This window comes from Abramis brama, assembly GCF_963993115.1.
Source record: "Abramis brama genome assembly, chromosome: 6".
NCBI lineage: Eukaryota > Metazoa > Chordata > Actinopteri > Cypriniformes > Leuciscidae > Abramis > Abramis brama.
Genome location: NC_139968.1, coordinates 22,727,298 through 22,745,308, shown reverse-complemented (window position 1 = coordinate 22,745,308; position 18,011 = coordinate 22,727,298). Strand labels below are relative to the sequence as shown.

General features: G+C 37.0%; 2 protein-coding genes and 1 long non-coding RNA gene across 9 annotated transcripts in view; 1 reads left to right on the top strand and 2 right to left on the bottom strand.

Annotated features, from left to right (window-relative positions):
* Window positions 1-255: 255 nt before the first annotated feature.
* LOC311084512 lies at window positions 256-942 on the bottom strand. Its single transcript, XR_014606543.1, has 3 exons — window positions 833-942; window positions 648-733; window positions 256-374 (listed from the first exon to the last, which is right to left on the bottom strand). It is a non-coding gene; the product is annotated as an uncharacterized lncRNA (long non-coding RNA).
* Window positions 885-3,127, top strand: pdzk1ip1 (PDZK1 interacting protein 1). The gene is made up of 4 exons (XM_084116606.1): window positions 885-1,097; window positions 1,207-1,321; window positions 2,066-2,146; window positions 2,361-3,127. Exons 1-4 carry the CDS (start codon window positions 1,028-1,030, stop codon window positions 2,431-2,433), a joined length of 339 nt encoding a protein of 112 aa, XP_083972732.1. The 5' UTR covers window positions 885-1,027; the 3' UTR covers window positions 2,434-3,127.
* A 651-nt stretch (window positions 3,128-3,778) lies between these two features.
* The window catches only part of patj (PATJ crumbs cell polarity complex component), a 115,870-nt gene continuing 101,637 nt past the window's right edge, over window positions 3,779-18,011 (bottom strand). For 6 of the 7 annotated variants that reach the window (XM_084116597.1, XM_084116599.1, XM_084116601.1 and 3 more), the window contains exons 39-49: window positions 17,579-17,662; window positions 16,735-16,928; window positions 15,694-15,841; window positions 14,166-14,252; window positions 13,745-13,868; window positions 11,717-11,754; window positions 11,509-11,631; window positions 11,215-11,319; window positions 7,589-7,692; window positions 7,352-7,475; window positions 3,779-5,793 (exon numbers count right to left, since the gene is read on the bottom strand). In XM_084116597.1, the coding sequence (XP_083972723.1) occupies window positions 5,647-5,793; window positions 7,352-7,475; window positions 7,589-7,692; window positions 11,215-11,319; window positions 11,509-11,631; window positions 11,717-11,754; window positions 13,745-13,868; window positions 14,166-14,252; window positions 15,694-15,841; window positions 16,735-16,928; window positions 17,579-17,662 (1,278 nt within the window). In that variant the 3' untranslated portion in view covers window positions 3,779-5,646. The remainder of the gene's footprint in view (window positions 5,794-7,351; window positions 7,476-7,588; window positions 7,693-11,214; window positions 11,320-11,508; window positions 11,632-11,716; window positions 11,755-13,744; window positions 13,869-14,165; window positions 14,253-15,693; window positions 15,842-16,734; window positions 16,929-17,578; window positions 17,663-18,011) is intronic. The other variant, XM_084116602.1, reaches the window with a different exon arrangement.

Genomic DNA, 18,011 nt, shown 5'->3' with positions numbered 1-18,011 from the left:
AATGTGTGGTAGACACTCTACATTACACTCTACACTACATTTTCACAGCGTTGCCATGGAAGTAAAATTTTTGGTTCCTCAAAGAGCCTTTCAATGAAAACCATTCTTAGACTTTTAAAGGACCTTTTTCCACTATAAAGAACCTTTTGTGGAATGGAATGTTAAAGGTTCTTCATGTAACCATAGATGCCAATAAAGAACCTTTATTTTAAAGAGTTCACAGTAATACTTGCATTTATGCATGTGAATTTACTTACAATTCAATGTTTTATCAGTTCATGCATTTTCCGAGAATCAAACCAATGACCTTGGTGTACACCATCCTCCGTTCACCTTGCAGGAACGCTTCTCAGGGATGAAAACCTAAAAATGTCCTGAGATATACACATTAATGTTACGCTAAATGTGGAATAATTAACTCCGGACTGTTAAATTATTAAAAAATTAATAGACACCTGAAGTGTAGCGGTCAAAACACAGATCAGAGTTATAAAGCTTGCTTGTTTTACTCTATAGCTAAACTGTAACTTCCACAGGAGCAAAGTGGCACTGGTGGGTTTAATGTGTCTTCAATGATCTGTTACTAATTGAAAACCGCGGAATGCTAACCAGACAAATTCCGTAATCGCGGGAATCTAAAGACTCACATTAGCGGCTTATGTAGCGTCTTCATTTCTTAAATCTGCACGGTGGGATAGGACTTCCTCCACTGGATTAACAACTCTACCGTCATCTTGAGAACAAAAACAGCAGTATTTATGGAAGCCATGAACATTTATGTAGTTGATATCAGATATGACTGATAACAGTTGAATCGGATGATCATATTCACATGCACTCGTCACATCTCTGTTATCCCTTTGCGATGCACTGGGTAAATGATTGACTCGACCTGGATGGACCACTGGGTGTTGTCTTTTCTTCCATTGAATTTCAGATAACTGTTTCCTGGTTAGAGAAAAGCAGGGATTCAGGTCTGAGCGTTTCACATTTAAACACATTTTTGCAAATCTAAAGAGGAATAAACATGGGGAAACCAGTCGCTGTGCTTCAATGGCTTCTTCTGCTCACACTGGGACTAGCTGCGGCTCAAGCAGGTACAGCCTTTACACTTTTTTTTTTTTTGGAGGGAAATCTAGAAAAAAAAGCATCAAGCATTTAAAGTGAGGTATTTTAACGTACAGTTTTATCATGTGTCTCTTTTAGAGAAAGCAGAGCAAACTCTGCCCAACTGGCTTACAGGAATCATTGCCGTTGGGGTGTTCCTCTTTCTCATCTTCATCGCCTTCCTTGTAAACAAAGCATGGTGTGAAAAACCAAGGTAATCTGTTGCGTGTATATTTCAAGACCACGCTTTAATATTAAGGCACAGAGTTTTTCTAAAAATGACAGGTCTGACAATTTATTCACCCTAAGGTCGTTCCAAACCTGTATGACTTTCATCCGTTTTTTTATTTTTTTATTTTTTATATAAATATAGGCCTATATGTTTCGCATAGCAAAGTCAATCATGACGATGCGTAGCCTATATTGCCAGAAATGTCATTTTTGGGTGCCTAAAAGTTTTAAGTACAATCAACTTGGCCGTTTAAGTCATTTCAACTTAAATTACATTCAACTGACTTAAAATGAGTTGAATCTAGTATCAACTTATTTTGATGAGTTAAAACTATGTAAAAACATATGTTGTCATGATATTGTCAATTGATCAACTTGCCAACATATTTATCACAGTGATTTCGGGTTCCCCGAAGAACCTTTCCATAAACAGTTTTTAAAAGAACCACTTTTGTCTTGGTGTGAAGAACATTTTAATGATCTAAAGAACTTTTCCTTTTGTGCAATGAAAGGTTTCTATGGATGATAAAGGAATATAAACATTAAAAGTGTATATTCCTGTATTTTTCTCATTAATATATTTTAAATTAAAGTTATTATAAAGTAATTCATGTTTATTGATTTATATAGGCTAGTACACATAATACACAATTCTATTTAGCAACTAGTTTCCAGATCTGGTGTGTGTAAACACCACATTTGAATCCGTTTTTCTTTTTTACTAAAGCAAATCAGAAGCAGTCGTACCCAATGAATACGCCATGACCAATGGATCATCAACCCATGAAACCAGTCTTGACGCAGTCAGGTAATAATACCAATACAGCCGTATAATAAAGCTCAGAGTAATTCAATACTATAAATAGACATTTCCTGGGGAAAACAGATATACTATCATTACTGATACTGCTCATGAGAACTGATTATATGTTAATATAATGTTAATGATTAAAACGAATGAAAAAGGAGTGAATATTCCCTTTAAAATGCTATTAACACTGGAATTGGCACTTGTTTTTCAGGAGCACCGACGACCCTAACGTATATGAGAGCGTGATCGTTCACCAAACTGACGAAAAAGTGACCGCAATGTAATTTCAAGGAAATGTCCACAATTAGCAGAATCAGCACACCATGTTTACCTTGCTAATAAGTTATCATTTTAATAGCTGACACTGCTCTTTCTTGTATGGAAGTTTAGCAGTGATTTTTGTCATTTCTTTACAAAAAATCCACTATACATTAACTAGTTCATTCTAAAGGGCATTTGTTGATGTACCAATCTTTAACATCATTTAATTCAGTATCTTACAGATATTTGTTGTGAAAGCTTCTTTAAAAAATAAATAAAAATCAATATACTTTTTGGACGTTTTGGAGGGTAGGAATTTTAATGTTTTTGAAGTACGTGTCTTCTGCTCACCAAGGCTGCAATTATTGATAAAAATACAGTAAAAACAGTAATATTGTAAAATATTACTACAATTCAAAACATCAGCTTTCTATTTGAATATATTTTAAAATGCAATTTATTCCCGTGATTTTCAGCATCATTAATCCAGTCTTCAGTGTCACATGATCCTTCAGAAATCATTCCAATATGCTGATTTGCTGCTCAAGAACCATTTTCTATTAATGTTTAAAAAAAGTTTTGTGGAAACCACGACACTTTTTGATGAAAAGAAAGAACAGCATTTATTTGGAATAGAAATCATTTGTAACATTATACGTCTTTACTGTCACTTTTGATCAATTTAATGCATCCTTTTTCAATAAAATTATGTATTTCAAAGAAAAAAAAAAAATCTTACTGACCCCAGACATTTAAATAGTAGTAAACTAATGCAGAAATGGCTGGTGTGAAGGTTTTTCGTGCCTTAAAAATCCAAATAAAACCTAATAATAAGTAATAATAATGATCTGAAACAGGCATAGATTTCTCTTTATAATTTTTTTTCCCACAGACATCAGAATTTAGAAGTCAAAATATGTTTAAAATAGTGCTGGGAAAAAATTAATCGCGATTAATCGCATCCAAAATAAAAGTTTGTGTTTGCATAATATACAGTATGTGTGTGTACTGTGTATAATTATTTTGTATATATAAATACACACATGTGCATGTATTTATTTAAGAAATATTTGCATGTATATACTGTATATACATTTATACATAATTTATATTATATATAAATATAAATAATTTATATATAAATAAATAAAAATCTTAAATATATACATGCATATGTGTGTATTTATATATACAAAATAATTATACACAGTACACACACATACTGTATATTATGCAAACACAAACTTTTATTTTGCGATTAATTTTTTCCCAGCACTAGTTTAAAATTGAAATAACTTTATTTTCTGACACTTTAGATAAATTCTACTTGTCCAAAATAAAGCCACAGACCATAATGACCACTTTTGTAAATGTTAATAAATCAGCTTTATTTCAGGCTTCGATCTGTATCTTATGTATGAATTCAACTAAAAGGTTTCTTTGGACTTTAAAAACATTACACTGACAGAAAAATGGCCGATATAACGGTGTTACTACAGCGTTAACCTCGACCGCCGAGTCATCTGAGTGCGAGTTGAAGAATCATACGATTCAAGCCCAAATGTAAAGATCTAGTGGAAGGTAGCAGACTGGGGTGTTGCATTTTCTTGAAGGATAAAGGGGAAGACAGGCAATCTTTTTAAAGGGACGCAGCGCTGGACAGTTCAGAACACACTGTCCACATGGCACGAGAATTCAAGAGGCATAGTATGCTTACGAAATCCTAGTGGAGGAGACGGTCTGGACGAAGCTTCCATACGCCGTCTACAACCTGGAGAGGTCTGATAGTCTCTCAAGAGCCTGCTACACTTCCTCTAGGACAGACACTGACACAGGATATCCTCATATTGTGACACACAGACACACACGGTGTCAAACTAGGATATGCGAGACATCTTCATGAAGACAAAAGTGATGCAAAAACACCCTAAAAAGGAAATAAATTACATATTTACAATGAAATGACAAAGGTGTGCAATTGAATTACAAATGGAATTACAAAAACGTAATAAAAAACTATGTTATTCATAAGGATTTCTGTCATTTTTGAAATCTCGATACACAATAGCAACATGATACAGTGGACTAGCTCTCCCAGAAATTAAAATTGTCAGTATTTGTGTCTTTCCAAACCCGTATGGCTTACTTTCTTCTGTGGAACCTAAAAGGACATATTTTGAAGAATGCTAAAGCTGCTTTTTTCCATACAATGAAAGCGAATGGGGACTGGGACAGTCACGCTCCAAAAATGTTGAAGCCATGAAATAGCTTTATGTGAAGAACTGTTTGAAATTTTAATTTCAGGAAAGATTGTAAGTGAAAAACGACTTAAAATAATAGCTTTGTGTGCAGAAGTGTCTGAAATTTTAACTGAAAAAAAAAGAAAGTCAGTCTATTCCTCTCAAAAAGCAAGCATACGACTTCCAGAGTTGAACTGTAGCGCACGAGTCAACTTTTGAGATACTTAGTCACTTCTGAAGCTCAAAACTTCCAGTCCCCATCCACTTTCACTGTATGGCAAAGAGCAGCGTGAACATTCTGCAAAATATCTCATTTTAGGCTGCACAGAAGTCAGTCATACCAGTTTTTGAAATGCTCACAAAACTACCCTGCAATGTAAAGAATTTGATTGAAATGATACTAATATCTAATGCTAGCTAAACAAAACATCCCAACACAGTATGATCTGCCTGTTTCAAGGCACGTCTATCGTCCCTTATTAACGCTCGTTCGTGAACTCATCTCTACATTTAATGGAAAAATCCATCTGATTTCTTGAAAATAAGGCGGGTTTGTCGAGTACGTATTCATTTTAACTACACGAAACAAAATCAGTACAACCACACTAAAAGTTGTCATATGTGCACTGAAATGATACCACTAATAAAGTGTGTGTTAGTGTGTCTACCACTGTAATTTTTCCTCCTGGTCTTGAGTTACCAGCACTCATTTCATCAACATAATCATCTGCATGATTCACCGCTCACATTCACCAGTGGAGAGGCTACAGGTCCATGACTAAGACAGAGACGATACAATAAATTCCCTTTATGAGTATTTTTCTAATCGATTTCGATAGCAGGTGCACAAACAGTAACAGGCGCAGTTTAAACGATTGAGTGCAAACATTCTCCATATCAGGAAGTAAAGTGGCCGGATAACAGCCGTTGCTGACACAAAGAGTCTCTTTAAGATGTGTGAAAGGAATGTGTGTTTTTCAGTAGATGTAGTGTTTGTTAGGAGAGCACAGAGAGCGTGACGCTTCCCCGCTGCTTCTTCAGTATGGCCACGGCCTGCTCGTGTGTGACGCCCTCTAGACTCTCTCCGTTGACCGACAGCAGCTGGTCTCCACGCTTCAGACGCCCGTCCACTGCTGCTGCCCCCTGCAGGTAGGAGGACAACAGGATTATTTATTCATTTACAGAATTAAATGACCACAACTGACCATTATTATTTTCAATAATGCTTAACAGATCATTAAATGTACCAAAAAATGTAAAACAATATTTAAATTATATATATATATATATATATATACATATATATATATATATATATATATATATATATATATATATATATATATATATATATATATATATAAACAAATATATAAAATGTTTCATATGTCCAAGGACCCCTGCACGGCATTCACAGACCTCTAGAGAGGTTTGGTAGAGTCATCAGAAAAATCTATCAGGTAAACACAAAACATGCATTGTTTCTAGGAGAATATGAAGCGTCTTATCTCTGGATATGTTTGTGTGAAACCGAGCTCTGTGCTGCTCCCTGGTGGCCACAGCGCAACACTCACCTTTAAATATTGTACAGACATTACTGGTGCAGGGTTCTGAACATATCACAGAAAAATATGCAAGTGTCTGCAAATGTTTTTATTTTATAAGCCGGTAATAAAAAAGCAATATCACTTCATTTATATTGCTTAAACATATACTACGTTCCAGTGTTCTTTTAGTATTATTTATATACTATTATATTTTTATTTAATATTTTTTGTTTTCATTTAGTCATTTTCATTGTTTTTTGTAATTATTTCCATTAAACTGTAATTTATGTATTTATTTTTATTTCAGTTTTTATCATTTTAGTACTTCAACTTAAATGTATTATTTCTGTCATTTCAAATTTTCAGTTTCAAGTTTTCATCTAATATTTATATTTTGTTTTATTTCAGCTTCATTCAGTTAACAATAACAACACTGCTACAATTTATATTGCTTAAGCAGCTACGATATATATATATATTATAGATGGATAGATGGATAGATAGATAGATGGATAGATAGATAGATGATAGATATAACTTAATTTATATTGCTTAAACCGCTACAATATATTGTTTATTTTATATATATATATATATATATATATATATATATATATATATATATATATATATATAATATTGGCCATAACAAATTAGTTAGTATGGGCCAAAATGTCAAATTGGTGCATCCGAATACAATTAATATAACAATAGACTATAAAGCTTGATGACTTCTATATTTGTAACTTAATGTAGCCTATTCAAAATAATACATTTATAGTTTACACAATTATACTAAAAATAAAAAAAACAGCACAAATGATTAAATGTTCTATTCCGCAAATTCAAGTGACGATAGTCTTTTAAAATGTCAAATGAACTTAATTGGTCAAAACTATCAAAAATCTTATTGAGTATAATTAGAAAATGAAGAGACAGGATGGGAGAATGGGATAAATAGGATGTTGCGAGCTGGATTTAAAATGTTGTTGCCCACATGAGCAACACGTCTCCATTTATCAGAGCACATGTGCTTCCCACTAGGCAATGGCTCTGATATGAATTTCTAGTAGTGGCCGATGTCAGGTGTCCAAGTACGTTTAGTTTAATTTCATCTGGAAATGAAGACAGAACTTGATGATCCTAAGAATTACCTTGCTGAAGACTGTTTTAACGTAGATGGGAAGATCTCCATGTGGACTCCCAAAGCCGCCAACGATACTGAAGCCCAGCCCCTCTGAGCCCTTCTCCAGAGTGATGGTCTTTGGCTTGGGCGTCCTGTTAATATCACGCAAACACAGGACAAAATCATATGCAATCAGCTGAGACTACTTTAACAGAATGTGTAAAGTCTTGTTGTCATGTGACTGCTGGACGGTGATGTCACTCACTCTGGTTCCACCGGCCGGACTTCTGGGTTGGTGCTGGGGGTGGAGCTACTGGACAGACTCTCCACCTGACTGGCTATGGCACTGATGTTGGTGTCAGCCACCACCTGTCAATCACAGACGGACACCGTCAAACATTACAGTTTGATTAATGACTTAATGTTCTGAAACCCACTGGAGGTGTTTTCTTGCATTCAAACGTGTGTGTGTGTTTTCACAAATGACTGTCTGCCTGTAGATAACCGAAAACTGCTCTCTATGTTGTGTGTGTTTTGGCACTGAAATGCATCCTAACAGCCCTTTAATGTTCTTCTTGGCGACTGTTGGCGAATGATCGCTTGGGCGCTGTTCATCAAACCTCTGTCTCCTTCATCAGAATCAAAAATGCCTTTTTCTGTCATGTTTCATTTACATTTTCCTCTTCCATTAAACTCTGGGCTTGCTATGAGGGCAGTGGTATATTAATTTGCATATTTAATTAACGGCAAGGCAATTAAAAGTAAAATACACAACAATAAACAAAAGCCAATTAATAAACAAGTCAAAAACAGGAGAGAAACACTCCCAAGTCATCACAGTTGCTATCTCACATACACCTACTGAAAGAAAGAGAAAGACAGAAAGAAATAAGAGGAAAAAAAAAGAGAAAAGAGAAAGAAAGACAGAAGTGAAAGAAAAAGACAGAAAGAAGCAGAAAGACAAACAAATAGAAAGAGACAGAAAGAAAGATAAAAGAGCAAGAAAAGACAGGATGAAAAAAGAGATTGAGAAAAAGAAAGAGTGAGAAAAACAAAAAACGATAAAAAGAAAAAAAGAGCAAGAAAAAAACAAGTGACAAAAAAAGAAAGAGCTAGAAAAAAAGAAAGTGTGAGAAAAGAGGAAAAATATTAAAAAAGAATGATAAAAACAAACACGAGCAAGAAAAAAATAAGTGGTTAAAAAAAGACAAAAAAAAGCGGGAAAAGGAAAGAAAGAGTGATAAAAAAGAAAGATAGAGTAGTTATTGTCCATACAAAACTCTCTGCCACGTTGCTAGGGTGTTTTAGGTGGTTGCTAGGGTGTCAGGGTAAATAGCCTATAAATGACTGATAAATGGCTGAGTATTTTTTTTTTAAACGAGTCCTGTAATTAATACCAGGGCTGTTGCTATATAGTTGGTAGATGTCATTCTGGGTGTTTGCCAGGGTGTTGCTATGGTGTTCTGAGTGGATGCCATGGCACTGCAATGCAATGACATTTCAGAGTGTTCCAAGTAGTATTTACTACGTTACTATGCTATGTGTTGCTATGCTGCTGCTAAGGTGTTGCTATGCTGTTGCTTTGAGGGTCTGAGTAGTTTTCTCACACTTGTTTGATCCAGTGGATAAGATGCAATGTGGTTCCTATGAGGTTTGAGTGTTTTTTAACACATTGCTATGCATTTGCTGGGTTTTCTGAGGTATTTTAACACACTGCTCTTCTGAGGCGCAAGTACTTCAATATATACAAAAATTATTATATACAGTGGCTTCTCCAACTTTTCTTAGTGATATTTAGCGCCCGTTTATCAGGAAGTAACGATTTTGTTCTCTTCAACTCACTGGATGGAAACGCTGCTTTATTCGCAAATGTTTTATGCGATATTCCCATTTTTCACACAAGTTAAATTCACAACTTTGGATGGAAACATAGCTAATGTGGGAGAGTTTGTGAAAGATAAATACTTCAATAGGGTGCAACATTAAACTTCTCAAAGAAAAGCACATGACCATGGCCAGAATGGCTTTGCAGGGGCTAAAAATGCTATAAAACAACAAAACAGAATCAAATTGTCTGATTTCTGTGACATGAGTAATAGCATAGGGCATTACATGTGTCCAATTAAACATATAGCAGCCAGAGAGAGAGAGAGAGAGAGAGAGAGAGAGAGAGAGAGAGAGAGAGAGAGAGAGAGAAAATGCTCTCTCAAACAAGTGAAGAGGGAATGAATGAGCGAGTGAGAGAGAGTGAGTGTGTATGTGTGTGTGAGAGAGAGAGAGCTAAACAATAATTGCTCTCTGAGCTGCTGTAATCAGGGCTTTGCAGGCTGGGCTCCCCTGTTTAAAAGCCCTGTGCATTCCTCCTGGAACCGCGCAGATAACGGCACATTTGCATAAAGAACTGGGATTATCTGGCAACCCGCGTGCAACCGCCGCACAGCTGCACGCGGCTGATAACAGCCCAGTGACACAGCACCAACCACTCTCACACACACACACACACAACCATGAGTCCAAACAAACACACACTCACACATATACACAGCACACTGTCCTTCGATGCACTGACTCCGCTAACACACACTGATAACCGTACAGAACATATACACACGGCGGCTCTGCATAGCAATAACAGCACACAATACAAGCGTGTATACACACATCACTGATACTACATGCAAAAATGCTACAATACACCACTTACAAAAAAAGTACCATGGTAATACCATGGTATTCTTAGATGAGCAATTTTTCTGTACCATGGTATCTGATATCTACCAACAATGCTAACAGTTCTCATATACGAACTCCACATACAAACTTTAAGGTGCTATTATAAAACTGGCGGTGGGTTACGGGAAATTTCTGGGGATTAAGAAGAAACCCACCAAACAACTCCTAAAACATTTGAAATAAACGTGGGGGATATCGCGCACCACACCAGACGGGTCGGAGGGTCTGTTCAGCGCCAGCGGCTTCTTTAAAGCTCGACTTCAACCCACGGACTGTCTGCTGTGATCCTGTTAACAAGTACACTGTCTTCAAATCACATTACCTAATGTGAGTTCCCTCATTAGCTAGTCAGCGAGCGAGAACGCTGTAGCTAATTTGAATTGTGGGTGCACGACTGGCAGTCTTGGCACTTCGTTAAACTAGCTTATCAAAAACTGTTTAGAAGAAGAGTCAAAGTCAGTACGTAAACTTCTAGCAAATCAAACTAAGTTTCACAAATCAAATAATTTATAACGCAACGCAAGGGGGCGCTATAGACCATATGTAGCCCCGCCCCTTTTCTGCGCTCGTTGTGTTCCGTCTTCCGGTTTGTATTTCCACAGCATGAAGGTAAGAGCTCATTTTAAAATCGTCCCGGTCTACAGACATTTATTCTGCCATCCGCTTCAAACATTACAATACTCATGATAACTTTCGTTAATTCTACAATAAGTAAAATCACTTCATCAGTTAATAACACTTCGACAGCGATGTCATGGAAATATACAGAGCTGCCGGAAAAACAGAAGTACAAACACAATATTCTAAACTGTCATATCAGACTAGAGTTCTCAACGGGCCTGAAAATTACAACCCGACCCGACCCGACCCGTTGAGAACTCTATATCAGACAACAATTTGAAGAAAATCTTGCTGAGCAAATTAGTTAAAATAAGTTAACGCAACAGTAACGCAAAAAATGCACGTTAAGTACGTACAATGGACCATGCTCTTGCCGAAACAGCAGTGCCTGTTTTTGGCCCTAAAGTACTTCGCCAGAAATTGTTTGATTTGTTTATCTGATCATTAACTAAGCCACTGCAAATAAACGTGAAGAGTTAACATCTGAAAGTTGGAGACATTTAATGAACAAACAGTATTATTTAGTGCAACGTTTACCTGGAGGACGATGGTGCCGTAGGCATTCTTCAGTATATTTACAACGTCTCCGTGAGTCAAGCCATCCAGAGACTGAGAATTGATGCTCACAATCCTGTCACCTACCTAAGAGAGGTACATTAAAGGAAAAATGCTTGAAATTCATTCACATGGATACAAACCCAATCCCCAGCAGTGCCCTTCACACCCAAACCACTGTATAATGCTTAAATCAACAACTCTCAGCCTGATTTACACAAGACTAATGTGGAAAGTGAGCAACAGAGAGGAACGGAAAAAGAAAGGATGATGTACTTTGAGGCGATGTGTCTTGGCAGCCATGCCGTTGGCCTGGATCATGGCGATGAAGATGGGGATGTCGCCTAGCGGACTGCCCTTACCGCCCGCTATACTGACACCCAAAGCGTCGGTGGGACCCTGAGAAAGCGAGACAAAGTCACTGCTGAGGGGCGCACTAAAAATTAAACTCTTGAGCACTATATACAGAGGCAAACAATCTTACCCGTGTGATCTCCACTGTCCGAACGCCTGGCTCTATCCCTGGAGGGATAAAATATCAGACACTAACTTTCGGAAAACAACCCTTCAAGAGATTGAAATGTTTTAATCCAATTTCGTTAATTAGAAATGTAACTATTATGAGTTATGAGGAACACAACAGTGGTAAAGCTCATGCATTGGTCATGTAGGTTGGAAATAGAGACACAGTATATCCAGATAAATTGGCCAAAATCCATTCATTTTGGGTCTGACCATAACTAAATCTACTTGGCTGATGTGTGTCAGTTAGTCACTGCCACAATAACCCAAAAAATCATGTTAAATGGGACCACAGGTTTAAAATACATCGGCGAAACATTCGCCCCTGATTTGCATACTTTCATAAAGTATGTTTCTGTACAAAGGGTACTGTTGTGGCCAGAAATTGGTTGATTTGTTTGTTACATGTGAATATTTTGGCACCTGAACCTGAATCCGCAAGGATTTAAAACTAGTAACGAAACCAAAAGTTAAGAAGTGATATAGGCAACCTATGCAGTGTGCATACCAATATATCTGACAGATTACCAGTATTTTCAGCCATTTTGTGTTTATCAGCGTTAACTATACCTACTTTGTAGATTTGTACCAGTTCCAGCAACAGGTAAAAGTGTTATGTATTAACTTGCATTATATTAATATTCCCAGACTGAACCCCACAACAAGTGACCCATGAGCTACCGCTCGATGGCAATAAAAGTGGTTGCTAAAAGATGGCTTAAGGTGCGATCACATTAGAGAAATTTTGGGGCAAATTTTTTTTTTTTTTTTTTTTTATACAATACAATACATATAATACTTTTATTGTCAGTAGTGTAGTGATGTATGAAGCACAGCTCACAAAGTCACTTAAGTTTCAAACCAAGCAACTTTCTACTGCATGGGAAAAATTTTCGCCCTCACGCAAAATTCCCAAATACATGGACGTCTAATGACATGACAGCATTTCACCTTTGAAATTTCACACTGAACAATGGTAAATGTGACTGCAACTTTACTTTAAATAGACTAAGAATAAACCATTTCCATTCAAACAACACAAGAGAACAAATCACAAGCACGCTCTTAAAGGGTTAGTTCACCCAAAAATGAAAATTCTGTCAGTAATTACTCACCCTCATGTTGTTCCAACCGCGTAAGACCTCCGTTCATCTTCGGAACACAAATTAAGATATTTTTGATGAAATCTGAGTGCTGGATCACTTCTCCATAGGCTGCTAGGTGACCGAAACTTGCTGGCCCAGAAAAGTTATTAAAGAGATCGTTAATATAGTCCAAGTGACTACAGTGGCTCAATCTTAAGTATATCAAGCGACGAAAATACTTTTTGTGCGCACAAACAAACAAAAATAACGACTTTATTCCACTATTCATTTCCTTCTCTCTGGGCCTCTAGTTGGTTCACGTAGTGTTTTTGCGCTGCGCGTCTGTGTTACACGTCATCACGTAGGCTCACTATTGGCCGACGCTGGTCATGTGTGTGATGCGTGTTGACGTGCAACACAGACGCGCAGCGCAAAAACACTACGAGGCCCAGAGAGATGGAAATGAATAGTGGAATAAAGTCGTTATTTTTGTTTGTTTTTGCGCACAAAAAGTATTCTCGTCGCTTGATATACTTAAGATTGAGCCACTGTAGTCACTTGGACTATATTAACGATCTCTTTAATAACTTTTCTGGGCCAGCAAGTTTCGGTCACCTAGCAGCCTATGGAGAAATGATCCAGCACTCAGATTTCATCAAAAATATCTTAATTTATGTTCCGAAGATGAACGAAGGTCTTACGCGGTTGGAACAACATGAGGGTGAGTAATTACTGACAGAATTTTCATTTTTGGGTGAACTAACCCTTTAACTGTTTATAGAGGCACTCTCTAAGCACCAGCGCTAGCTGTCGACAGATAAGAAACGTGTTGTTTTAAGGCTGATTTATGGCGGTTTTATGGCTGTTTCCTGGTACTTTCAGTGCTAATGTGGTGCGAGAAGTACCTGTGCTTTTATTGTTGGGCTCGCTGATATTTTGGCTGTTGTTGTTGAGGGTTTGAGAAGGGACAGGGGCCACAGCAGGGGGCGTGGGGGTTGGGGTGCTGCTGTTGGCGCTCACGTGGCTCATCTAAAGGAGAAAGAGTTAGCTGAAGGTGCTATCCCATACACAAATGTCATCGCACATTCATACGTCTCGGTTAGTGACATGTGAGTGCATGCTGATGTGCAGACACAGACTCCCTTTGCTTTTTCAGGCAATATGGATGAGTAACACACACACACACACATGCCCACAGCAATACACCGCTGGTTGGCCCGTCCGCTATCATGCACTATCGATTGGGTTAGAGTTCGGCATGCTGGACTCCTGGTTTATAAGACGTGGCAGGGAAGCCCGACAAGGTGTCGGACGCGGGCTACACACCTGACTTCCCTGGGACGTGCGTCTGGAAGAGATCCAGGAGGCAGCCTTCAGTCGGCCCAGTTCCAACAGCACCTTGCCCCTGGCGCACTGCAGGATCACAGCAGCACACACGTTGACGCACACACATGTTTGGCATTGTGGCCTGTCTTCTTGTTCATATCCTCTCAAACACACTTTCACATACTTTCGAGAACCTTCACAAACATGCAGAGACCTGATGCCACAACACAACATCTCGTCTAGAGAGCTTGACTCAAGCCAACCCCATCGAGCTGAACTCCACAGGGAGGGTACAGGCAAATAACACGGGCTCAATGCAACCTCATTCAGGCCAATATTTCCCACAATTCCACCAACTCCAACAATAATAGACACTATTTTTGTCCTGTTCAGAACAACATTATTGTTGAGGCCTTTTCACACACCCAAATGCGACTCCCAAAGTGTTGTAAATGGCATTTTTACAATGTATTATATATATGTATTTGAATCTCGACACACATCAGAGTTGTTGGCCAGTAGAATGGGCAAAGCCTAAGAAACGTGCCGGGAGGGGGGGCTCTATAGTGACACCTTTTGCCAAAAGTATTTATAGTGTGTGTATATATATATATAGTATGTGTGTGTGTTTTTACATAAACCAAACAAAATGTGAAAACACAATTTTGTTGTTCAATTAAACATTAATTTAAGAAAAAACATTTTTAATTTACAGATAAACAAGATCATTTTACAGATAAGAAAATGATTATTTTTTGCAATTTGGAGGTAATGCTGTTGCTTGACGATGGATTCCATCAGTTCAAATCACTGGGGAACGCTGGAGTGAACCAAGTAAAAGGCCCTTAACTGTTGGTTTACACTTTAATTTCAATGTCTCAAAACATAGAGAGAGGTTGGGCTGGATATTGTTTAACATCACTTTCAAGCACATTGTTGGGGAAAACTGATATGCTGATATCTAAGCTGACCATTGCAAAAACTGCTATTAACTAATCTGATGCTACGGTTTAAACTGAAAAAAAAGGGAAAAAAGACTAGAGTACTGTTAAATGAAACGTGTTTTAGTCTGGACACGAACACGTCTGAACCACATCTAAACAAATGAAATAGGTGGGGTAGATGCCACATTTAATTTGACCTGTAAGCTGACTCTATATCTATATGGTGTCTACCCTGACCATTATAAATGTAAGATACATAAAATAGTGTTTTTATCACTTGAAATGAATTATGTATTATGTTCTTAACATAACACTTTGGACACCATAACAGCTTCAAGCTCTTTTAAGAGAAATAAAAGTTTTTGCGATAAAACCTCTTTGCACACATTACTGTGATTGCTGTAAAACAATTGTTTAAATAAGAATTCAAACATTGTTTATAAACAGCGCAGACCTCAACGACCTTCAAATACACAATCAAACGGCGACACCTAGTGGCAGCATCACGCAGCTGCCGCTCCAACTAAATCTGCTCATGTAATCCGGTTTTGGGCTTTGGGTTTTAGTATTCAGGCAGAGCTCACCTTGAGAATGGCGGCGACGGTCTCCTGTGAGGCCTGTCTCATGTCCTCTCCATCCACAGACAGGATCTGATCACCCTGCATCAGTCTGCCGTCCAGATCAGCCGCTCCACCCTTCACCACATCTGAGATGAACACACCCTTACCATTTCTGAAGAGAGAGAGGAAAGGAGAAAGAGGAAGTTTAAGGAGACACCCATTCTTGTTGTTCAATTATTTAATATTTTTTAAAGTTATTATTGTATTGTACGGAGCCATGCACGTGACATGCGAAAAAAAAAAATATATATATATCGTGGCCACAAATTAAGAATTCGTTCCTACGATTTATTCATTCGCTTCTTCGTTTTAGTAAATCATGGCCACACTTAACTAATTTGTTCCCTCTTTTTAATTTAGCTTAAACAAGGGAACAAATTTGAACAGCATGGCCATGATTTAGTAAATCTAGGTAACAAATTATTATATTGTGTGCATGATTTACTTAAAACGAGGGAATGAATTAGTAAAACATGCTAACGTATTAGTAAGTGATGGGAATAAAATATACATATTTTTTCCCTGCATGTCATGTTGGGGGATCAGTAGTATTATGCATTTTATTATTTTATTGTAAAAATTATTGTATAGTGCATTTTGTTTTATTTCTTTTAAAAGTATTATTGTATTATGCATTTCTTCCTATTATTTTATTTGAAAATTATAATTGTATTGTGCATTTTATTTTATTGTATTATTTGAAAATTCTATTGTGCGTTTAATTTTATTTGAAAATTATTCCATTGTGCATTTTGTTTTATTTTATGTTAAAAGTATTATTGTACTATTATTTCACTTTAAAATTATAATTATATTGTGCATTTAATATATTATTTGGACATTATTATAATATTGTGCATTTTTTTATTATAGAAAATGATTGTATTGTGCATTGTATTTTATTTTAATTAAAAATTATTATTATACTGTGCATTTTATTTCATTTTAAATTATTATTGTATTGTTAATTTTATGCTGTCATAAGAAAAACAAGTGCGTCCTCACCTCTTCCCGACGATGCTCAGGCCCAGGCCTCTGCCAGTTCTCTTCTGGAGTTCAACCTGGAACAAGTCGAGGTTCTCCTCGTCCCTGTATTGCGCCTCGTCACGCAGGACAGTCAACCGCACTTTCGACGGTGTTTGCCGTAGAGCAGCGATTGCATCTTCATGAGCGACGCTGCGCAGGTCCACTCCATTTACCTGCAGGGGGCAGATATCTGGTTATTTCTGGTTTAATCAGAATCATATAGAAATGGAAGACCAGTTGAGCACATTGCATTGTGGGATGTAGTATTGTGTACAGCATGCTCTGAGAAATATTGTTACTGTAAATCTGTAAAAAAAAAAAAAAAAAAAATCAGTTTTGGTAACTGAAATAAAATAAAATATAAATATTAGATAAAAAAAAAAACTAAATTACAAATGTTGCATTGGCAAGTAACTGAAATAAATGTTTTTTTTTTGTACTAAAATGACTAAAACCGCAAAAAAATTTAAGCTATATATAATTATTTAATATATTATTTATAGTTATTTAATGAAATCTGAAAATATAAAAATAAAAACTAATTCAAAATATTAATAAACACTATAAAAGTAGCCTGTATATAATATAAAATAACACTTGTAAAACAATACTAAGTATAGTTGTGTGCTATTCAGCATGTCCAGATGATGGCGCTATTGTCTAAGTTAACCACAGATCTAATTATTGCAAACGTTGCTAGCCACCAAGCCTCGAACGAACATCAAATTTCCATTTTGCTCAAGGCAGACCAGCTGTCAGTGACATTACAGAGGGGCGTCCCACTAGGCAAACTTGCAACACACTCTCACTAGCATAATCAAACCTCGAGAATCTGATCTCCGGCCCAGAGTCGACCGTCCCGCGCTGCTGCCCCCTCCTCATACACTTCATGAATCACTATGGCATCCTGAAAAGATGAGAGAAATATGTGTGAAGAGGAGGAATATGGTTAAAAAAAAGAAAAGAAAGAAACGACGGGTTCCTATCACATCTTCCTTAAAGGGACAGTTCACAGATTATCAGTAATATTTCTAATATACCACTAGTATACTAATATTTTTGGTAGTAAAAATTTGGTCCATTCGTTGCACAAAATTCAGAAGACTTGTAATATAGCGAATGAGATTCATTTTTTGAAGCTTGAAAGCTTCAATCACTATCTATTGCAATTTAATGGAAAAGAGCAACCAGCAAAGCATCTCCTCCTCATCTCCACAGTAGAACGAAAGTGGTATGGTGTGTGAGGGTGTGTGTGA